Raw genomic sequence first — 19,913 nt, forward strand, 5'->3', positions numbered from 1 at the left:
ACGTGTGGTATAGCATGAAGGGCACTGAGCTGCTGCAGTGATGGTGACTGAGATGAAAGAGGGCCCTGAACCAGGTCTCTAGCAGTTATCACAATCAGCTGAACTAAATTAATTAATGGGGTGGTAATTTTGTGTTATCCCACCTGTGATGATCCTACCTATGATGCAGCCTTGTTGCCAGCTGAATGCTATCCCTCTTTCCTTCACACCTGCCTGAAATTTCAGGGCTGAAACATTTAGCTCTTTGCTGTTTGAGGCTTCAGTGGAAAGACTACTTGGGGCTGCTTTACTTACTCTTTGGTAAGTGATGGATTTTGAAAGAGCCTGAGGGTGTTACTTTCAAGGATGTTTTCTGAGCCATACTGTTGTTGACAGAAGTGACTTACTCTAAGTGTCTCTTTGAAAATGGGACCCTTGTTCCAAAGCTACTAAAGTACTTTTGAAAACTCTCCTTCTCTGTTACTGACTGCAGTAGACTGCTTCAGTGGTGTCTAGCTTCCTTTAAAGCAGGGCAAAATTAGAGCCTAAACGTTGTGTGCCTGGCTAATAAACCTTGGGGAGGCAGAAACCAGGGAGAAAATGAATATAAAGAGAAGTAACTTCATGTAGAAGCTGTCTGCAAAGGGTGAGTGAAGAACTGGAAGGAGATGAAAACATGGCATTTGAAATGGCTGCTGTGAAGGTTGAGGGAACCCAGATTGGGAAAGTACAGGAAGGGAAGAGAGAGCACTCATGTTGGGTGCAGTAACCACTAGTTAGTGTCTGTCTCTGGCTTTGTGTTGAATGGTGAATGCAAAACAATTCCCACTCTCTAGTGCCTGAATGGTGGATTCCTCCCAGAATTCGGTACATCCCTGCTGTAGGCGCAGTGGTCTTACATGGGACCCCTCTCCTATTGTGCTTTTGCTCACATCAGACTCTGATAGGTAAATAGAAGAGGTGGGGACTTGTGTTTTCCTTGCATGTGCTCATTAAAGATTTTCAGGCTCTGGTGGTTCTACAGTAAATAGATTTAAGGTCGCTTTCAAGCCCTGGCTTGTCTGTTTATACCATAGCCCTCCTTGCTCACCTCCCAACCTGCCTCTCCCTTTAGTGGGAAGTTTGGCAGCAGCCAGCACATGGCTCCTGTTTGTACCCTTGGCACTGCACAGAGACAATGTGAAAGGAGAAATGAGTCGTTTGTAAACAGCTTTGTAGGAGGGTGTTACTTAGCAAGTAAGCAGGATGACACGGACACTGCTTGTGTGGGCTGCAGGGCATGAGGTGGGGATAAGCAAGCGGCACATGTGGCTCTGGGACAAGCTTGGGGTGTTGCTAGTTAGGTGCTAGAGAGACCCCAATTCCACGTGCAAAAGTTTACAGTAATTCAGTATTTCTTTTATGAGTTGTTACAAAATGCTGTGGAATGGCAGTGCAATGTGGCCATTTTGTTGTTTCCCTTTTAAATGGCTTCCTGTGTCCCAAGGCTTAGTAAATTAAAGCATTTGATGTACTGGTTGATGAGAAAAGCCTCAACTTCTCCCTAAGCCGAGTTCCCATTTGCTGCAGCCAGGCATCCTTTCTGCTGGATAGAGAGTAGAGCAGGAGAAATCAGTAGAGGCAGAGCAGATGAGGAGAAAAGTAGTAGGACTTGTCAGAAAAGCTCCTCTCCCAGTATATAGCCTTTATATAATCACCGTTGTCCTCCAACCGTGAAAACTGAATTCCTCTTCCTTCAAAGCTTTTATTAATGCTGCCTCAGACTGTCCTGCCTGTGTCATTTCTGCCCTGGTTCATGCCTGACAGCTGGGAATGCTTCTGCAAGCAGCTCTACGGGCCTTGCTGCTTCATCTGCACTTTGGCATAACTCGGGTGCAGCCCTTAGCCCCGAGTTCAGCTCTTGATCATACATTAAGATAACGTGAAGCCCTTCGCATGAGAGGTTTCCTTGTCAGGCTTGCATTATGGGTTCTGCGTGGTGAGTGCCCTGTTTATAGTAGAAAGCCTTCTCTGCAGGCATGGAAGTGGTGTTAGGAAGTGTTTTATTAGATGAACAAGCAAACCTGCATTCAGTTGTGGAGGTGGAGAAGGGAGGGTGTTGCAGTGTGACAGCTTGGGATCGCGCCTCTCCAGTGGTAGTACGTAGTCCATGTGATAGTATATAGGAATGGTTTTTTTCCTGTTAGGAGTCTTCCAGCTATATGAATTTCATCTCCTCCTCTCAGCTGCAACCCAGCGTGATGGTGACCAGTTTGCAGAGTTCCAGACCCATGTATGAATCTTGCTGCCAGTTCTGTATGTGGCCAGGAGTGCTGTAGGAGCCTCCATTTAAATTACACACTTTGAATTCCTCTTCATCTGGCTTCGTACACCTACTTGCTGGTCATGTGAAAAAAAAAAAAAAAGAGATCCATCTCTGAATGTGTCAAAGATGTTCCAGTAGCTTTCCCTTGGCTGTTTACTTTGATAGAGAGATTGGCTGCCCCTGCTCACCAGCCCCTGCTGCTGCACACTTACTCCACATGGAATTCTTCATCCTCCAGGTCAGAAATGTGCTGGCAGCGCTGTTCTGTGCTACAGTTTTTAAAGCATGCAGAAATACAGCTAGAGGGTTGAGGTTTGTGCTTCTTTGCATGTTTGTGATGTGTTATTTGGCTGCCAGTGAAAATGACATAACATTTAAAAATAAGTAAGGATTCAAATATCCACTGGCTTCATTGTAAGTGTGCTACTCAAGGAAAGTTTGTGCTAAAAATGGGTTCTGGCACTGGGTGTTTTTATGTAGATACTTTGTCAGGGACTAAAATACCACCTGCCTTCACATAGTGAGGTCAGTATTAAACAGCAGACTTGGAGGCAAAAAGCTTGTGTGGACACCAAGTCTGTGGTTGTGATTATCGTATCACTGTAGGTTGGGACTCTAAAAGGGTAAAAATCTAGATTTTAGCTGTGGTGTGCATCTGTTTCAGCGCAACAGAAAAAGCCTTTCAAGTTTCGCTAGGCAGTTCTTTGTGGCCTGGCTCTGTACCTGGGTCTGCTTTGAGCTCTTGGTGACTCAGGCTCACTTTCCATGATGAACGTGAGGGGGTAGCTGCAAATAACACCCCGGTGATCTTTTTGTTCACACCGCTCTAAATGGGGCACTGCGCCTTCCCTTCCTGGGGGGAGCTGGGAAAGGGGGCCAGCCCACTGTGTCCCACGCAGGATCTGTAGGAAGCAAATGAGGAAGGTATTGACAGCCCTGCCTGCGTTGCTGTTTGCTGCACTGAGTGCCTGGGTTGGATGTTAGGTTTTTATGCAGCATGTTCGGTCAGTGTGGATCCCAGTCTCACCAGAGTAGTGGAAAATGCACGTTCACCTTTCAGAGGCACGTGGCTTTTTTCTGGTTTAAGCTATTTTGAAACAAACTGTGGCTTTCACTGATGTATCAGCTTCTGACCAAACAGGATATCTTCCATGGATGCTCTTTGCTCTGTTTGCAGCATGCAACAGCCTGGAGCATCGCTGTGTTTGTGGCACAGCTGTGAAACCCTGCAAAAGGTGCCCAGGTACACTTGGTTTGTGCCTTGTGTTGGCCAAGGGCCAGTGGCACAGGATGCTGTGACTGCTGAAATGTGGGGAGGAGATGCACAGTGGGCTACAAGAGACGGCAGGAAAGTTTTCTGCTTGAGAGAAGAGGTTGCCAAAAATGTGTGCCTTGCCTTGACTAGGAGTGTGATGTGCTATTGCTCTTGCTGCATGGTGCAATACCCTTTCTTCTCAGGCCCTGAAAATCCTGACCTTGAACATGTGCTTAACTTGAACTGTGTCAGTAACCTCAGAGCTGGTCACTAGAATATAAAATGAATTTTTCACACCAGTGAGGCACAGATCCAAGCTGCAAACTCCTCATGGCACCAGTACAGTAACTTGCAGATTTTTGAGTGCTGGCCTAGAAACAGCACAGGCACATGCAGCAAGAGCCAAGCTAATAACACCCTACTTTCAGTGGGGGTTCAGCTGTGGTGTCTGTTATCCCTGTCATGTGAATGCAAATTTCAATGCAGAGATGATTTCCAGACCTTGAGCAGAGGCAGCTTGGGTGTGTTCATATCGCCACCTTTTTTTTTTTGCTTTCCCTTATGTTCATGTGCCCAAAGCACAGGTGTTGGCATCTGCAGTGAAAATGTATTTTAAGTTTTTACTGACTTCATTGGAACGGGAAGGGTTCAAACAAGTGATCAGCTGCCTGAGACAGGACATCCTGATGCCCTCACTACCTCATTGGGGTGAGGAGCAGCAAGAGGTGCTGTTGCTTGGGGCTGGGCAAAAGGTGTTAAGGTGTTGCTCTCTTCCCAGCCATCTGAACGGGAAGGAGTGGGCAAAATGCCACGGAAGTGGCTGCCTTTTTAAGAGTTTGGCTCAACCACGAGTGATCCATCTCAACACCGGAATTGTGGAGCAGGAAAACGTCTGAGCAAAGGATCAGCATCATTCCTTGGGCTTGAAGCATGAGCCTGGTGGCTGTGGGAGGGGAGGGTGACTGAACCCCTGGGGACCAGCTCTACAGGAGGAGAGCTTGCCCCCAGCGATGGGATCCCGTTTGTCCCATCCTGCCCGGCTGCTGGAAGAGAGGACAAGGTGCTACCTGAAGCACCTGGAAGCAGTGGCATTTCTGGCATGGTCCCTTTGGCTCTTCAAGGAATCTTGTGTTTCCCAGCTCTGTAATGGAGACTGTGGGAGATGGTTTGTGTTTGTTTTCCTTTGGGAGCGTAGTTGCCAGGCAATTACTTTACACCCTGTAGCACTGCAGACATGTCTCTTCAAGTCCAATCTCTTACCACATAACTGAAAAAATGTATTTTACATTAAAAAGAAGCCTTTTGAAAAGGCCCTTCAGGCATAAAGTCAATGTGTTTTCTATATATAACCCAGTATTATTAATACAGTGAACTTAACTGTAGACTCTGTGGGTGAATTTGACTTGATCATTGGAGATACGAACAATATGATACTCATTTTCAATGTACTGTGTCTCTGACTCCATAATGGTGTTTCCAGCCTTCAGTTCATTTCTTAGTGATAAAGTGGGGCAGTAGTGTGAAGCAGGATTGTATTTTTGCTGAGCACTAATATAAAATAAACAGCCTATAGAGAAAACAAATTTACCTTGGTTCAGAAAGGCCAAGGTCTGTAGGTTTGGGACAGACAGGAATGATGAATGTGAGTATGTATTATTGAAATAAGTCCAGAATGGCATGGCATAAGCTTCCATGGATTTAGTTACAGAAGCTGCAATATAAATTGCTTTGGCTGGAAAATTTTAAGGTGGTGATTGATTTCTTTTTTTTTTTTTGATGTGGGTCATTTATCACTGTGTGCATTACGTGAGATATTTTCCTTTTTCAATCATCGAAGAGTGTTTTAGGGTGGTGTTAGGAGGCCCCTTTAGCCCAGGTCTGTTTGATGTCAGTCATCTGATACAAAAGCATGTGTGCAGCCTGCTGTGGCTCAATGAGAGGAGGAGATGGTGCAAGCAAGCATGGTACAAGTTTTAATCACTTCTTGTTATTGTATGTTGCAGTGTGTTCACAGAGAGCCAGAAGGTTGGGTTACGTGATCTGTTCTAGATGCCCAGCCTGCTTTCTGCATGAGCAAAGTGTGCTGGTGCCCAACTGGTGTAGTTTTTGGTGGTCCAGTTGACTAATCTGGTACAGACCTAGTCTGGAGGAGCATGAGCCTGAGCATGAGCAACAGCCACACGGTTGATCTCTCTAATGCCAGAGCTACATCTCAGTGGATCTGCTGTTTAAAACCAGGTGGGAGATGTCTGGAGTGGGTGAAATGGGAGTCATGGAGGAAGGCAGCGAGGCTGGCACGACTGAAGGCTGTGTGCAGTGCTGCAGTTTAAGTACTTGCTGGTCAGAGCCCCAGTGACCTGCTAAGGGACAGATGGGAGCACATCAGGGTAGCAGGCAGGCACATTCCCGTAGGAAGCTGTAGCTCCAGTGCTGTTCCCATTTTCCTGGGCACTGGCATGTGCCACGATTAGAACACTGGCCCTGCCTCTGTCCTTGTGCCTGCTCTGGACTTGTCTGGTCCTGTGGGTGGTTTCACACCAGTAACATCTTGGGGTCAGGCCTCATGATCTGCTTTATCTTGTCTGCATGAGTTCTGCTGGGTGCTGTCTTTGTGTCCTGGTAAGCATTTTGATCTTGGGTTAGAAGCTTTTTTTAAATAAATACCCTCTTAGTCGATTCTTTCCATCCCTGACTAAACAGCTGTGTAAGTTGACAGGAGTCAGGAAGTAGCAGCTTCACAGCTGTGGGCTGCTGGTGTTTCCCTGCTGTGTTGTAGCAGGAGGGTGTCCATCTGAAGCTGCTGTGCTGCTGCACCATGCCATGGCCCACATCCCTGCTCTTCAACAGCATCCATATGAGCTGTGCCCTCGAGTGACCAACCGGGTCTCAGCACACAGGGACTTTTTATAATCCTTACAGCCTTTTTGCATTACACCAGTATTTTACAGGGACCTGTCCTGTCGTTTGCAACATTTTATGTAACAATGGGTAAATAGAGTTAGTGCCTGGGAATGGCAATGGCTGATCTGCTGGGGAACAGGATTGTGAAATACAGGCAGTACGGTGTTTTTATCCCATGGTTACAAGGGCACCGTGGGCATCCCACATGGAAACTGCAAGTATTTAGTCAGGTTATACCTTATATGCAGGAAGTCCCATAAAAGTGGAGCATGGAGGGTGAGAGAATGATTTTAGCCATGGGCAGGGGTTTATTTTGCATAAATGCAGGTAACATCTCTCCTATGCTAATGCTGGTTTTGTAGTTGGTCTTTGTAAGGTCACAGCCAATGTCATAGTAAGAGTTTGGAGTGTGCTGTCTGGGCTGCAGCCACCCTGGATAAAATGCATTTTTGTTCCTGTTGTTCTCTGGCTGAAAATCTGCATGTTGACACTTTATTTCCCAGCCCTATTTTTATTTTGGGATTTTTTTTTCCCCTGACTGAGACTGTCAGTTTTGGATCTACTCTGCTGATGCTGGTCTCAGCATTTTGTACTTGGATGCTATTTTCTTCTGGATGCTCAAGGCTGGTATGATGGATTTGTTCTTTCACCGTACCCCTCTGCTTCTCATAACCCACTTAGCAAAGGCAGAGCTGGTAGCACTGGGTAGCAGTGCTACAGCCAGAAGGAGCAAACTGGGGAAATGCAGTGTGATCTGGCTAGAGGAATGAGGGGAACTGCCAGCTTTTATCAAGAGGGTTGCAGTTTTCCCTGTGTTGTCGTCCTCCTCCTACTTTTGTTTCAGTCTTTCCCCCAAAGTAAAGCAGGAAACTATTAGGGGATGGTGATACTTTTTTTCCCTACTGTGAGTGGTTTAGCTTTTGTGAAAGGGAAAGAATGGCTGAAGTCCCACTGAAATAAGAGTGGAATGAGAATTGGGACTCTGGTTTTAGTTCCCTGGTTTGTCACCAATTTACTGTCTCTGTCACTGCGAATTGCACTTGGAAATGGTGTGGGTTTTGTATCTGAAATCCAGCTGTCCAAAATCTGACCCTTTTGAGATCTGGCACCCACGTGTTTCGAAACACCATCCTGCTTTCTAGCCGTTTGTACATATGTATGGTAACAGCCTAAAATTTGGCAGCCAGGTCGAAATGTGGGAGACTTCCAAAGCTAGTTAATACCAGTTGGCCTTGGGAAATCACTTCTGTTGGCTTTCAATCTTCCAGCCTAAATTATTCCATCAGAAATTAATTTTGTTTACTGTACTTGCCTCATTAATAGTTGGCTCTCTACCTCAGTTTACACAGCTGTAATGAGTAATCATGAGTTTTCCATCTAGGTACAGCTCAGAAATGAGCACCATAGACATAATTTTGCGTGCTCAGAGCTATATATTGATTTGGAGAGATTCCCCAGTCTGTCAAAATTGGTGTTCATGCACCCAGCACCAGCCCCCTTAGACCACATCTTGCAATAAAACCACTGTTGTGGATGGTAAGTCCTTATCCATGCTGGAAGGTTTGGAACTATAGTTGGTCTTTAAGGTCCTTTGCAATCCAAACCATTCTGTGGCTCTCTGTCCCACAGGAGCTTGATGGATCTGCCCATGGCAATGGGATGTTGTCCATATCCCTCCTCCTTGGCGTGCCTTGCTCTGAAAACCAGCATAATGTTTTCTAGCAGTGTCTGTGCTCACCTGCTCAGCTGTCACAGCTCCCACGGAGGGCTGGGAGCAGCAGTGTCCCTGTTGGGTGTGATATCCAGCCCTGCTTGCTGAGGCTGCTGGAGCAGGGACAGGCTGTGCTGTGCCTTCGCACAGAGGACACCGTTGTCCCTCGTGAGTCACAGAGCTGTTCATCCCAACAGGGACCTGCACCTGGTGTTGCAGGCAGAGTGGTGATCTCCTCTCCTTCTGACACACACACACCTGGCTTTGGCATGGGAAGAATTACAGCTCTTGCGCTGCCTTTATTCATAGGATTTGGTTTTTAGGTTTCTTTCTCCCTGCCTTCCTCAGCTCTTGGCTCTTCAGTGGGGAAGGATTACACTGGTAGTATAAAATGATAGCTGCCTGTATGAGAAGAAGGCTGGAGTTTCAGGAAACATTAAAACAGTCCAGTTTTGGAGATCTGACTTGGACGCTTACCAGAGTCAGGTTTGGGAGCTTTTGCTTATGCAAAGCAGCAGGGCTGGGTTGTTTCCACTTTCTGTTTTGTTGCCGATGGGGCTGTCTTTGTCCAGCTGTGCCCTGGTGTACCCTAGCAGAGGCAAACTGCCCCCGGAAGAAGAACTGCTGTCAGAATACTTTAAAGTCGGTCAGGCTGGCTCCTGTTTCGTGAGGTTTATCAGCAAAGATTTTCAGTGCCTCCAGTGGGAGGCTATTTTTATTCTATCCAGGGGCTACCTTCTGCTCTGAGGTCTTTATCACATTTTTTTTAGACTAGAGAAACCTGCCTCTTTCAGGACGATCTTAAATACCTTCATCTTTTGCAGTCTGAAAAACTAGATAGTTTTTTATTCAAGGTAAACATTTCTGGCATTTCTGTGACATGTTCAAGACTTCTTTTGTTGGTTTTTTTTTACTGTGTAAGAGGGACACTGCCATAGACATGAGAATACCCTGTTTTCCCCTTGAGCAGGGCTGGCAGCAAGTGAGGTACTTGATGGTTCATCCTTCATGCTCTGATCAGTGCTGTGACTGGTGCAGAAAACCCACACTGTGTTTCACTGCACCATGTAATCAAGATTGGAAGAGCTCTCAAGAGATGATCTCGTTCATTTTCCTGCCCCATGGCAAGATCAGTCATACCTGTGTCTTTCCTGATGGATGCTGTTAGAAGTCTCTGTTAAAGACTTCTGCAGCCTTTCCAGGAGCATATTTCAGTGCCTCACAATCCTTACCAGTAAAATCTGGTTTCTCACCACCTTGTATCTAACCTGAATCAGCTCTGCTGCAGTTTAAACTTGTCACTTCTTGTCCTGTCCATTTTGAATTCAAAGAACAGGTCATTTCTTTTTGCAGCAATGTTAAATATTTGAAGACTATTCACGTGCTTCTCTTTTCTTAGTGTTAAACACCCACAATTTCTTAAGTCATCCCTTCTTCATGGTGGATTTAAATCTTCTATGTAAACCTTGACTGGCCTGTCTTCTCAAAAATACTCTGTGACAATCCCAGTCATTAACTTATCCACAAACAGTTTAAGCCCTTTGATCAGCATTTTATTTATATACTTCAGTAAAAGCATTTGGTGCAAGGCAAGCTGCCTATTTGTACATCGCTGTCTCCGACTGGCTCAATGGCCTCGTGCTGCTGTGCAAGCAAAGTATCTGCAGGGTTTTCTGCTGCTCCCTAACTGCACTTCGTTCCAAGGGAAAGGCCTGGCAGGATGTGAAGTTCAATGTGGTTTGTGCCGTGGTTCTGTGGGACAGTGCACTATGACGGTTGTGCCTTCAAACAGAAAGGGAGCCCAAAGACAGGCTAACAAATCATGGAATCATGGGTGTCTGCAGGCATCCAAAATACACACTGTTGGGCACAGGAATTCGGAAGTGGACGTGTGCTTGGACAGGTGGTAGGCTGTGAAATGTCACTTGGTATTAGGACCTTCTGATGTGGCTGTATTTGAACAGTCAGGTCATGCTTGGAGGTCAGCTACTATACTGTGGTTTGGATGTCCTTGATGGATATGTTTCCAGCTCCAAGGAAGAGTCAAGGAGATTTACACTTTAGCAGTACATATGGGGAGAATGGAAGGCATGGAATGTAATTTTCTCTGGATTTCTGTTGTAGGTGAGTGTTTTAACCACCTTGGAGCGGCGATTCAACCTCCAGAGTGCTGATGTGGGCGTCATTGCCAGCAGCTTTGAGATTGGCAACCTGGCCCTCATCCTCTTCGTGAGCTACTTCGGAGCCCGAGGACACCGGCCGCGCTTGATAGGATGTGGAGGGATAGTCATGGCCTTGGGTGCCCTCCTTTCTGCGTTGCCTGAATTTCTGACCCACCAGTACGAATATGAATCAGGAGAAATACGCTGGGGTGCTGAAGGGAGGGATGTGTGTGCTGTCAACGGGTCCACCAGCGATGAGGGACCAGACCCGGACCTTATCTGCAGGAATAGGACTGCTACCAACATGATGTACTTGCTGCTCATCGGGGCACAGGTCCTCCTGGGCATTGGTGCTACCCCTGTCCAGCCCCTGGGAGTTTCCTACATCGATGACCACGTCAGGCGGAAAGATTCCTCCCTGTACATAGGTAAGGCTCTCTGAACTTCTCACCGAAGGTTTTCCTTGTGGGCTGGCATCTGGCTCTTGTTCCCTCTTTGGTGCCAGTGGAAGGGATGCCTCGAGGCCTCTTCTCTGTGTGCTGCTGTGCTTGTGAAGGTAACTTGGCATGGGTTTCTAGGTGAAGCAGCAGGGAAACAGTGCTGTTTGCTCATATTGTAGCAATGGTAAAGGTTGACAGCCATGGTGATCACTACTGGATGATTGGGCAGATGCTCATTCCTTCTTTTGTGTTTGCCCAGATTGCTTTAAATTCTTATATTGTTGGCTTATGGCTGGGTTTAGCTGAAGAATTTTCAAGTGGTATGTGTGATGATTGATTTTTTCATTTTGTTTTTGTTTTCCCACAAGATACCCTAGTTCTCTTCTTGTTCCAAAGCATGTGTCTGAGTGATCACTGCAGTCTAAGGAGACTGAGAGGACACACGTCTTCTCACTACCACTGTCACATTTTAGCAAGGAAGTGCCAGTTACAGAGTAGGTGCTGTGACCCAGGGTGCTGTAGCAGGACCCTTGATAATGTGATCCCTGTAACGGAATGGGATGTGGAAGCTGATGAGGTTTATTTTGAGATACAGTGAGCCTGGAGTAGAACTTGTGGTTCTGGTGATCATGTTGCAAAATTCTTTCAGATGCTTAAGTTGGAAATGTGCCTTTGATTACCGAATGAAACATCTCAGTTATTGGGGTAAAGTGCTTATGGGTTTCAGCAGTAGTTCCCCCTCCCAGCAGGTTTAAAGAGGATGTTGTTGGTGAAGTTTTCTTTGAAAAAATGTTCCAGCTTGGCACGTTCCTCTTTCTGCAGGACTTGTCACTAGATAAGCTGCACCAATGCAATAAATCAGTGGAGTGCATGCAGCCATTAATGAGATCCTTCTGCACTTGTTAGTATAATCCTGGTAACCAAAAGTGTGCACTTGTCCCATCATCCCCATCTTGGCATGACTTCGAATGAGCGATCCTGTTCCTGTTTGGTTTTTTCCAAAGCCGTTTTTATCAAGTTTCCAATCTGGGTGTGGCCATTGACAGCAAAGCTGAGTGGTCCTGCTGACTTTCTGAGTGCTGTTCAGTGTCTTGGGATAGTGCAGAAGCCTGGTGGAAAGTCACTACATAGCGTGGCATTCCTGGATGTGTTGCTGCTTCACTTGGAGCTTTGTCTGTGTATTCAAAACATGTCCCTTCTTTTCTGTAGCTGGCCATAAAATCATAGTATTTCAGCATTTAGCTTTGTCCTTGGGTCATTATTCATCTTCACTTGGTTCTGTAAGTGTTTGTGAGGGATCCACTGGACAAAGAAAGATGATGTATGAAATACAAGTTGCTGTACAACCCAAAGGTGAATAATGAGCCTGAATTCACTGAAGCAACTGTGCCAGCACCATAAATGATGAGCTGGAATTAAGAGTGATTCTAAGATTATCTATTATAAATAACTATATAGAGGAGTAGCAACTTCTTTCAGTCTGTTCCATGGGCATTTTTTTAAGCAATGCTTCATGTCTTGAGAACAGGGCTGGAGGAGGGTGCATGAGAGAAGGATTAGGAGGAGTGATTCTTCTTCCTGAGCTACATTCATTTTGTGTGCTAAAATAACATCTTTAAAGTTGGCAGTTCAACTGTAGCTGGGAAAATACTTCCAGAAAATTATTTCTGCTTACTATATGCAGCTTTTTTATTTTTCCTGCAGAGATAAGGATGTTATCTAACCATGTTCATTACTACATGTAGAGTTTATAAACAAACAAACAAAACCACACCAAAAAAACTCACCACAAAACCCCAAGCATTTTGGGGTTGCTTGCTTTCTGGCTTTAGCTATGGAAATCATAAGCTGAATTTCTACATCTGAATTATGGATTGCAGAAGAGTGCCTGTGTATGCACACTTAACCAGCAATGAAGTTTAATTTGTGCCCTGTCCTAGCCTATCTGTCACAAGTAGGGTTTCAGATGCTGGATGATTAATTCATCTATCAATTTGCAATCAATTTGGCTAGTGAAAATAAAAGCTAACAGGAAAAAAAATCTATTCCATGAATGAATATAAATGGAGAAGAAACTAGTGGAAGTGTCATCTTGTGTTGGTGGATACTTGAGAGGAGGTCAGATTGCTCGGTTTAAATATTGTTTGAGAATTACTTGCTCAGATTTGTCTTTCACTGATTATTTTTGTTGATATCATCAATGCAGTTTTCAGTGCCTTCAGAAGAAAGCTGAGCAGCTTACCCACTTCATTCTGCTCTGTTTCGCAGAGGAAATAACTGCAGAGTGGATACTGTCACTGTGCTATATTTACATCAGTTTGCTTTCTCATAATAGCACTCTCACTCAGTGGGGGCTGTGTGTGACCAGATGAAATGTTTTTGGGTAAGTTCCCTCAGTTGAAATTAGGGGCAAATCTGGCACAGATCATTCACTCAGGACAGGAACTAATTAATACCAGTGATAATAGTCTGTCTGAACTTTCTAGAATGACTGGCTGCTGCTGAGAAATGATCAGATTGACCAGTTTGTGCTGTCTTCAGTGTATTGCTTATGCTGAGTCTGCGTGTGCTGCATTGGGCTGGACTGTAGCTGAGGGTTAGCAGCAGTCTCTGAACCTGACAGCTAAGGACCAGTCATTGTTCACCTCTGCAGTAAAAGCCCTCTTGTGTCCCAAGGTAGTGAATTAGATAGAAATAACTCTGTGCGCTGAGAGGGTTTTTTTATTGTTCTGAGTTGAGTGAGAGTTAAGTGGAATAATAATATAATATCTAATACAGTCACTTTGCAATGAAATGACAATACAGGAAGGCTCCTCTGGTTATTAAAAAAAGTCCAAACCCCAAGAACACCCCCCCAAACTTTTTTTTTTGTGTTAATACTCATGTGTGTGCAGAAGAATGCAGATGTGGTACCATATGGAGTTTAAAGTGGTGCTTTGGCTTTAATCGTTAGTGGAACTAATGGTATCTGTGGAGTGTAATATTCTTCTGGCTATGAAGCCCATCAGATTTCTCTTGTGGTTTCTCTGCAGTGACAGGCACACAGGAGGTTGTGGGCAGTGCACCTCTGTTGTGCATCCTTTGAAGTCAGAGGTTGCTCAGGCTTGTGCTCTGCCAAGGAGGTGGGGATTCATAGCGTTTCTTAATTAGAGAGGCAGGGGTGAGGTACTACAGGAATATTCCTCTGCATGGGCTGCTGACTTGTGGCTTCACGTTTCTTGAACTAATGGCAGATTTTTTTTTTTTTTTGGTGCCTGCAATGTGTTGCTACCAAACTCAAAAAGATTCTGTTGCTGTAGTAACCAGGTCTAGGAAAAAGGGCTGTGTTTTAGTAACCCAGGGCAAAACGAATCAAAGAGATGAGTGTGTGAAAGTACACACCAAAGTACGTTCAAGAGGGAATGCATTTGTGCTGTAGCAGGGTTAGAAAGATCACGGCACCATGCCTGCTTGGGTTAATCATAGAGTCCTAGAACAGTTTGGGTTGGAAGGGACCTCAAAGATCATCCAGCTCCTACCCCCTGGAGTGGGCAGGAACATCTTTCACTTGAACAGGTTGCTGGCCAACTAAAACCTAATGATGGGGAATAAAATCTCCTCCCATTTCAGCATGTGAGCTCCTGCTCAACACAAAGGTTGTAATGCTGGCAGTAGCAGCCAAAAGATGGAAAAAATAAAGGAATTTTCTTAGCTATTTGAAGTTTGGGAAAATGTTCTAGTTGGTGCTGGTTTGCTTGCTTCCCTCTTGTATTTAATATCTGAACTCCCATTTAGAGGCTTCCAGACAAGCAGATTAATTTAACCTGTGTGCTTATTGGCATAAGTAGCCCCTTTTAGTGGAGGAATTAATCATTCCTACGGACTATGCAGGGCTTGTTATTGCTCCATCTTCACCAGTGTCAAAGGATTGCTTCAATTTGTGGCACTGTTTATTTTAAAGGAGTAAAAGTTGAAAACTACTTACTATACAGTTCTTTCCTCCACCCACTAATGACTCACTTGGCATTTCCTTTTTTAGTTTTTCTGCTCAGTCTTGCTGAGCTCTCCTGAAATCAATGAGGACTTTGTCATTCGGAGGGGGATCAGAGGCATTGTGGCTGATACAAAGAGGGGAAAAAAAACCTGATCTGACAGTGACTGTATGGATTTGCTGCCTCTCAGATAAGCAAGAGCTTGCAAGTATTGTCTGGTGCCCGTGCTGCTCCCAGCAGTGCTTTGTGAGTTCCATTAGAATCAGTGCAGTGATGTGGTTGGTTAATGTTAGCAGTCCTGAGACACACCTTCTGGCCTTCCTGCTGCATTTAACATTCGCTGATAAAAGTTTTTGCATCTTGTCTAGGACACAGCTACCTATAGAGCAGAATGAATAGCCTCTGGGAGCCAGTATTTGATCTGGGACAATTAAGGGCTGTATTAAACAGAGGAAGTTGCTATTATTCTGTCTCCTGTTGATGGAGGAAATTGATATTGATGTTGGAAGGAGCCCTGCCAGATTGTGAGGCTCATTCAGAAGAATGCTGTGCTGATCTTTAATGCGTTTCAGGGTTTCTCTTTACATTTGCTGAAGCTGTCTCTGTGTTTGGCATCATGGGCACATGCCTCACATGTTCAGGACCCATGACTTTGGGGCTCCTCGCTGAATTGCAGTAATGTGAAGGATGGCTTAAAGGAAATCCCAGAAGGGACAAGTCTTGAGTCAAGAAGCGTGTGCTGAGGAGTGATGAGTGCTCCTGAGTTACTGGTGTGCAAGGGTGTGTCTGAGCACAGCATCCTCTGAGGCATAGAGCTGTCCTTGGTCTGTTTCATGGCAGGGCACAGGAATGGAAAAATGGATAACTCAGCTCTGCTGGATGCTTCTGTTTAGCTGCTTTCTTCTGTCTTATCTCCTGGGCTTCTGTTTGGCCTCTTCTGTGTGTATTTTGGTTTTATCATATTTTTGTTGCAGCTCCTACCCTTGGTGTAAGAAGAGAACTCAACAGAATGGTGTGTTCTTTCCACATCTGCCCAGATGGGACTAACCCTGTAAGAGGAACAGGACCCTGCATTGCAGCTGCTGGCTTTGACCTTTGTATTAGTGTGGGCTTATTTTGCATCAGTAGAAGCACTTTTTGTTTTGTGATGACAGAGAGAAAGCTCACTCTTGCTTCTGGTGCCTTCTCTCTTCCTTTAAGGACCAACTCAAGATTTGCTGCAGAGGAAGACAAACATGCCCTATTTGGAATCTTGCTGTCTCCAGGGATAAATTTGTCCATTTGAAGAAATCACTTATGGTAGCTTACGTCAGTCAAACTGATAGCAGCCATTGTGCTTTGGAGAAGGAGAAACATTTTCTCGACTGACAAGGATTAAATCTGAGAGTTAGTATCTGTGGTGGTGAGTTAATGGCAAGTTATAAGATGCTGAAATCAGAGTTTGGGTCAACATTTTGTATGTTCAAGGGTTACTAGTTTTGTCTCTACCTGATGAAAAGTCTCTTACATGGAGGAGGAATGTATTTTGCTTAGTCTTCCATTCCAAATCTCTCAAATTTCTTGACACGTATGTCTCAACCTACATTTTTAAACCACAACAAGTGGAATAATTGTGTGTTTATAGCATACAGGTCATATTGTCAGCCTCTTGAGGCTGTCTGTTGATGTGTATTGATTGGAAAGCCTTTAGGACCCACCTGAAAGGCCTGTACAGCTCTGCCCATCCTGACTGCTTTTCCTTTCATTCCTCACATGGCTGGAAATCCTCCAGCATTTCCCACATGGCCACACTCCTTCCTTTTGTGCTCATTTGTGGTCTGCAAGCAACATAGGTACTTTATTCACATTAGCCCTTCTTGCTGGAACGTGCTTCTCTGAGCTCACCACCTAAGGCTCTGCCAGCCTTGTGCATTCCTTACTCTTTTTCCTTTAAGAGCCTGTGAGGTCTTTTGTAGTGGATCATAGCTGACTCCTATCTGTTGTATTTACTCTGTTCCCACTCCACACCCATCAGCTGCCTGGTGAGTTTGTCCACCCCCACGTGGGCACAGAAGTGAGAATTGCTTTTCTCCTTGCGGGTATAGGCAATTTTATAGGTGTGTAATATTTTTAGCCTAAAGACTTGATGGAATTCTGTAATGCTTTTGTTCAGTAAATGCATCCTCCTACGGGTGATTTGGAGAGCCTTTCCTTTCTATCACAGTCTCCCATGGGCTGAGAAAGACACAGTATTAGCACTGAGCTCCGAGGAGTGCTGCTGCCAGCGCTAGGGCTGTGATGCCTGTTCATTACTGAAAGGTGTCTTTGCATCAGATTCACTGGGTTGTCATCCCCGTGGGCTGTGATCAGATTAAATTACATGGCTTCATGCGGATATCCCAGTATTAACCCAGTGATCCATCGATAACCTGCAGCCTTTTATAATTATGCCCCTTTGGGGAGGGATGGGTGTTCTCATTTGCTGTGTGTCAGCGGGGCTGGCTTGGTTACACGTGTCCCCTTTTACAGTGCTAGTGGTAATACCCTGGAAAATTAAATGGAAACACAAGCAAGTGTAGGGTGTATTAGAGCAGTAACAATAATCAATTAATGGGAATAACCTTTCCCACTGCAGGCAGGAAGGCTGTTGTGAAAAGCAGTAGCTGAATGGATGTATTTATTCAATTAAACAAATATATGCACAAAGTCGTAACTGCTGTGGGCTCCAATATTTTACAGCAATTATTTCAGTTACCTTAACCTTCTGCTAATAGTTTTTTGTTGGGTTTTTTTTTTTGTGTTTTTTTTTTTTTGTTATGAGCAGAGTAAATAAAGCTTGGGTCCAACACAACTGACTTTGTGTGAAAGCATACTGAGGGTGGGAGCTGTTTCCATGTTACTCTGTGCTCTCTGTGTACTCTGCAGCTGAGTTCTGGCTTAATTGGGACTTGCTGACTCTGATGTCTTGTAAAAATCAGTCCATTTGTTGAGCATATTGGGTTTTTTCTGTAGTGTACTTTAAACTGTCGTCAGCTGGGAGAGCCTAGTGAGGTAGATCATTCCTGGGGCAGCCTCTTTAGTGCAGTGCCCTTGTCATTTAAATGGCACATATGCAGAGTCCTAAGGTTCATAAAATTAATTAAATAGGTTGAAAGGTGGTGAATTGCCCATGTCAAAAGCTGAAGGCTGTATTGTGCCTCCTTGATGGCACAAGCAGGAATGGTGTGTGCCAATCTTGGCCCTTCACCTGGGGACTTGACTGAGACTCCCCAACTCATTGCACATAAGGAGCCTCCAGATGGTTTTGGTCGCAGTTTACAGGCTGGCACTGAGGACACCTGGGGCTCTGTTTCCTGTGGTGGGGCAAGGCACAGAATTTTCCCCTTTGCCAGCACAATTCAGGATGCTGGCTGGGTGTTACTCGCTTATCTGCAGGACAAGGTGCTCATACAAGTGTGTAAGAGAATGCAAAGCTCTTTCACACAAGCTCCTGCCTTCCCTCTTTCAAAACTGTCGCTCCTGTGGCTGGGTGAGATGCTTGACCAAGTTCTTTTGCCCTTTGGAGAGGTTGCTGCAGGTCTGAGCTGGGTGCTGGGCAAGCTGACACTTACACCCTTTAGGTGCCAGGTAAGTGCTATTTGACTAAGCTCCTAAAAGTGTTTGCTTTTGCGAAGTCCCAAGCAGTGCCATGGCACAAACCCGTGGCTCTGTTGACGCACAGGGCCTGGCAGCGCTCAGCTGCCAAAGTGTGTTTTTATCCTGGCTTTGCTGGGCGTTGGAGACTGTGCAGGGCACTCCACAACTCTGTCAGTGTGTCATGTGCTATGTTTCTTCCATATATCTAGTTTGAATTGACCCTGTAGTAGTTCAAAACCATGATCCCAACAGGCCCTGTGAGGGTGTGAGATGGCCCAGCAGTGTGAGACTTGGGGCAGAGCTGCTGTGGGGACATCCCTGCACCCTCTCTGACTGTCTGATGCAGCCTGGAGGAAAAAGCGTGGCCACAAGTGATGGGTACTTTGTAAAACAAAAAATTCCTCAACATGCTTTGTGGTCACCTTAGCAGCCATGAGAAGAGCCAGTGGAGCAGAAGCCCTTCCTTGGTTTGGTGAATGTTGAAAGTTCATGACTCTAAGGATTTATTTGTTTTGCGTAAATGGAAAGTTTGCATAAATCTGGGGTTATTAAGCTACGCACTACCCCCTTGGCTTTAGACAAATCCTTTTGGCTTTGCTTCCTCAAAATTTGGTTGTTTGGTTCAAAGTTGGTGTTTGGTTCCAAAATTGCTTCTTCGAACTTTGTTTGTTTGAAAGGACACAGTCTTTTATCAGATTTCTTTCTGCCAAGGTATGGCCATTCCATTAACTATGCTGCTAATGAAGTATTTGGCTTTTCCTAAGAGGGAGGCCTGCTCCCACTAAGCTCCCTTTTGATTTCAATAATAGGGATTTTGTCTGGAGGAGACTATTCAAATTTTGCCCTTTATTAACCAATTAAAATGTGAGATTTAATTTCTTGGATAGAAGTTAACAGCATGTGATGTTGCTCTTTGACTTAATACCTCACAGAGCACTTGAGTGCAGCCAAACAAAGCTGTGTCTGTGACGAGGAGCAGGATTTGACTAAAGGTAGCTGGTCATAGAAACCGTGAACATTTGAATGTTCAAACAGGTAGAAGAGCAAGATGCTCTGTGCACCAGTTCTTTCCTCTCTGTCTCCCTATGCTTACCTCACTTTTTCCCTGTAGTTTTCTGTATGTTCCTGCCCTCAGTGTTAGACAAAACCACTGTAACTGTTTGTACAAGACAGTGATACTGCTTATTAGAGTTCGAAAGAAATAATATTAGGGGGGAGGAAAAACCAACTGGGACAAGTTTGGTGTATTAGTAATTGCTGCAGAGACCAATTACCCATGTGATGAAAAACCACTTCTTATCTTGTTAGCCATCAGCTATAACATATGGATGTCCTAATTCAATCAGACTGATCATCAAAAGAATAAGACTTGTTAGAGAGCCTTTTCTCAGCTGGCAGTTACAAACTTTGTGCTGGGGTTAGAGACTGAAAGGGGTGGTAGCATGCAAGAAGTGAACTACAAAGTCCCCTGGCCTTGCTTCTGAGGTGCCTTGAGCACTGACTAATGCTTTACTGGCCTGAGCTGTCTGTTTCCCCTGAGCGTTCGTTCATTCTGGGCACTTATTGGTTTTGTG

At 45.0% G+C, this 19,913-nt stretch overlaps 1 protein-coding gene across 1 annotated transcript in view; it reads left to right on the top strand.

The window, feature by feature from the left end:
* Positions 1–19,913, top strand: part of SLCO3A1 (solute carrier organic anion transporter family member 3A1) — a 131,568-nt gene that overhangs the window by 12,510 nt on the left and 99,145 nt on the right. The window contains exon 2 of the mRNA XM_069026336.1: positions 10,276–10,741. Within this exon, the coding sequence (XP_068882437.1) occupies positions 10,276–10,741 (466 nt within the window). The remainder of the gene's footprint in view (positions 1–10,275; positions 10,742–19,913) is intronic.

This window comes from Aphelocoma coerulescens, chromosome 10 (genome assembly GCF_041296385.1).
Source record: "Aphelocoma coerulescens isolate FSJ_1873_10779 chromosome 10, UR_Acoe_1.0, whole genome shotgun sequence".
In the NCBI taxonomy this organism is placed as follows: domain Eukaryota; kingdom Metazoa; phylum Chordata; class Aves; order Passeriformes; family Corvidae; genus Aphelocoma; species Aphelocoma coerulescens.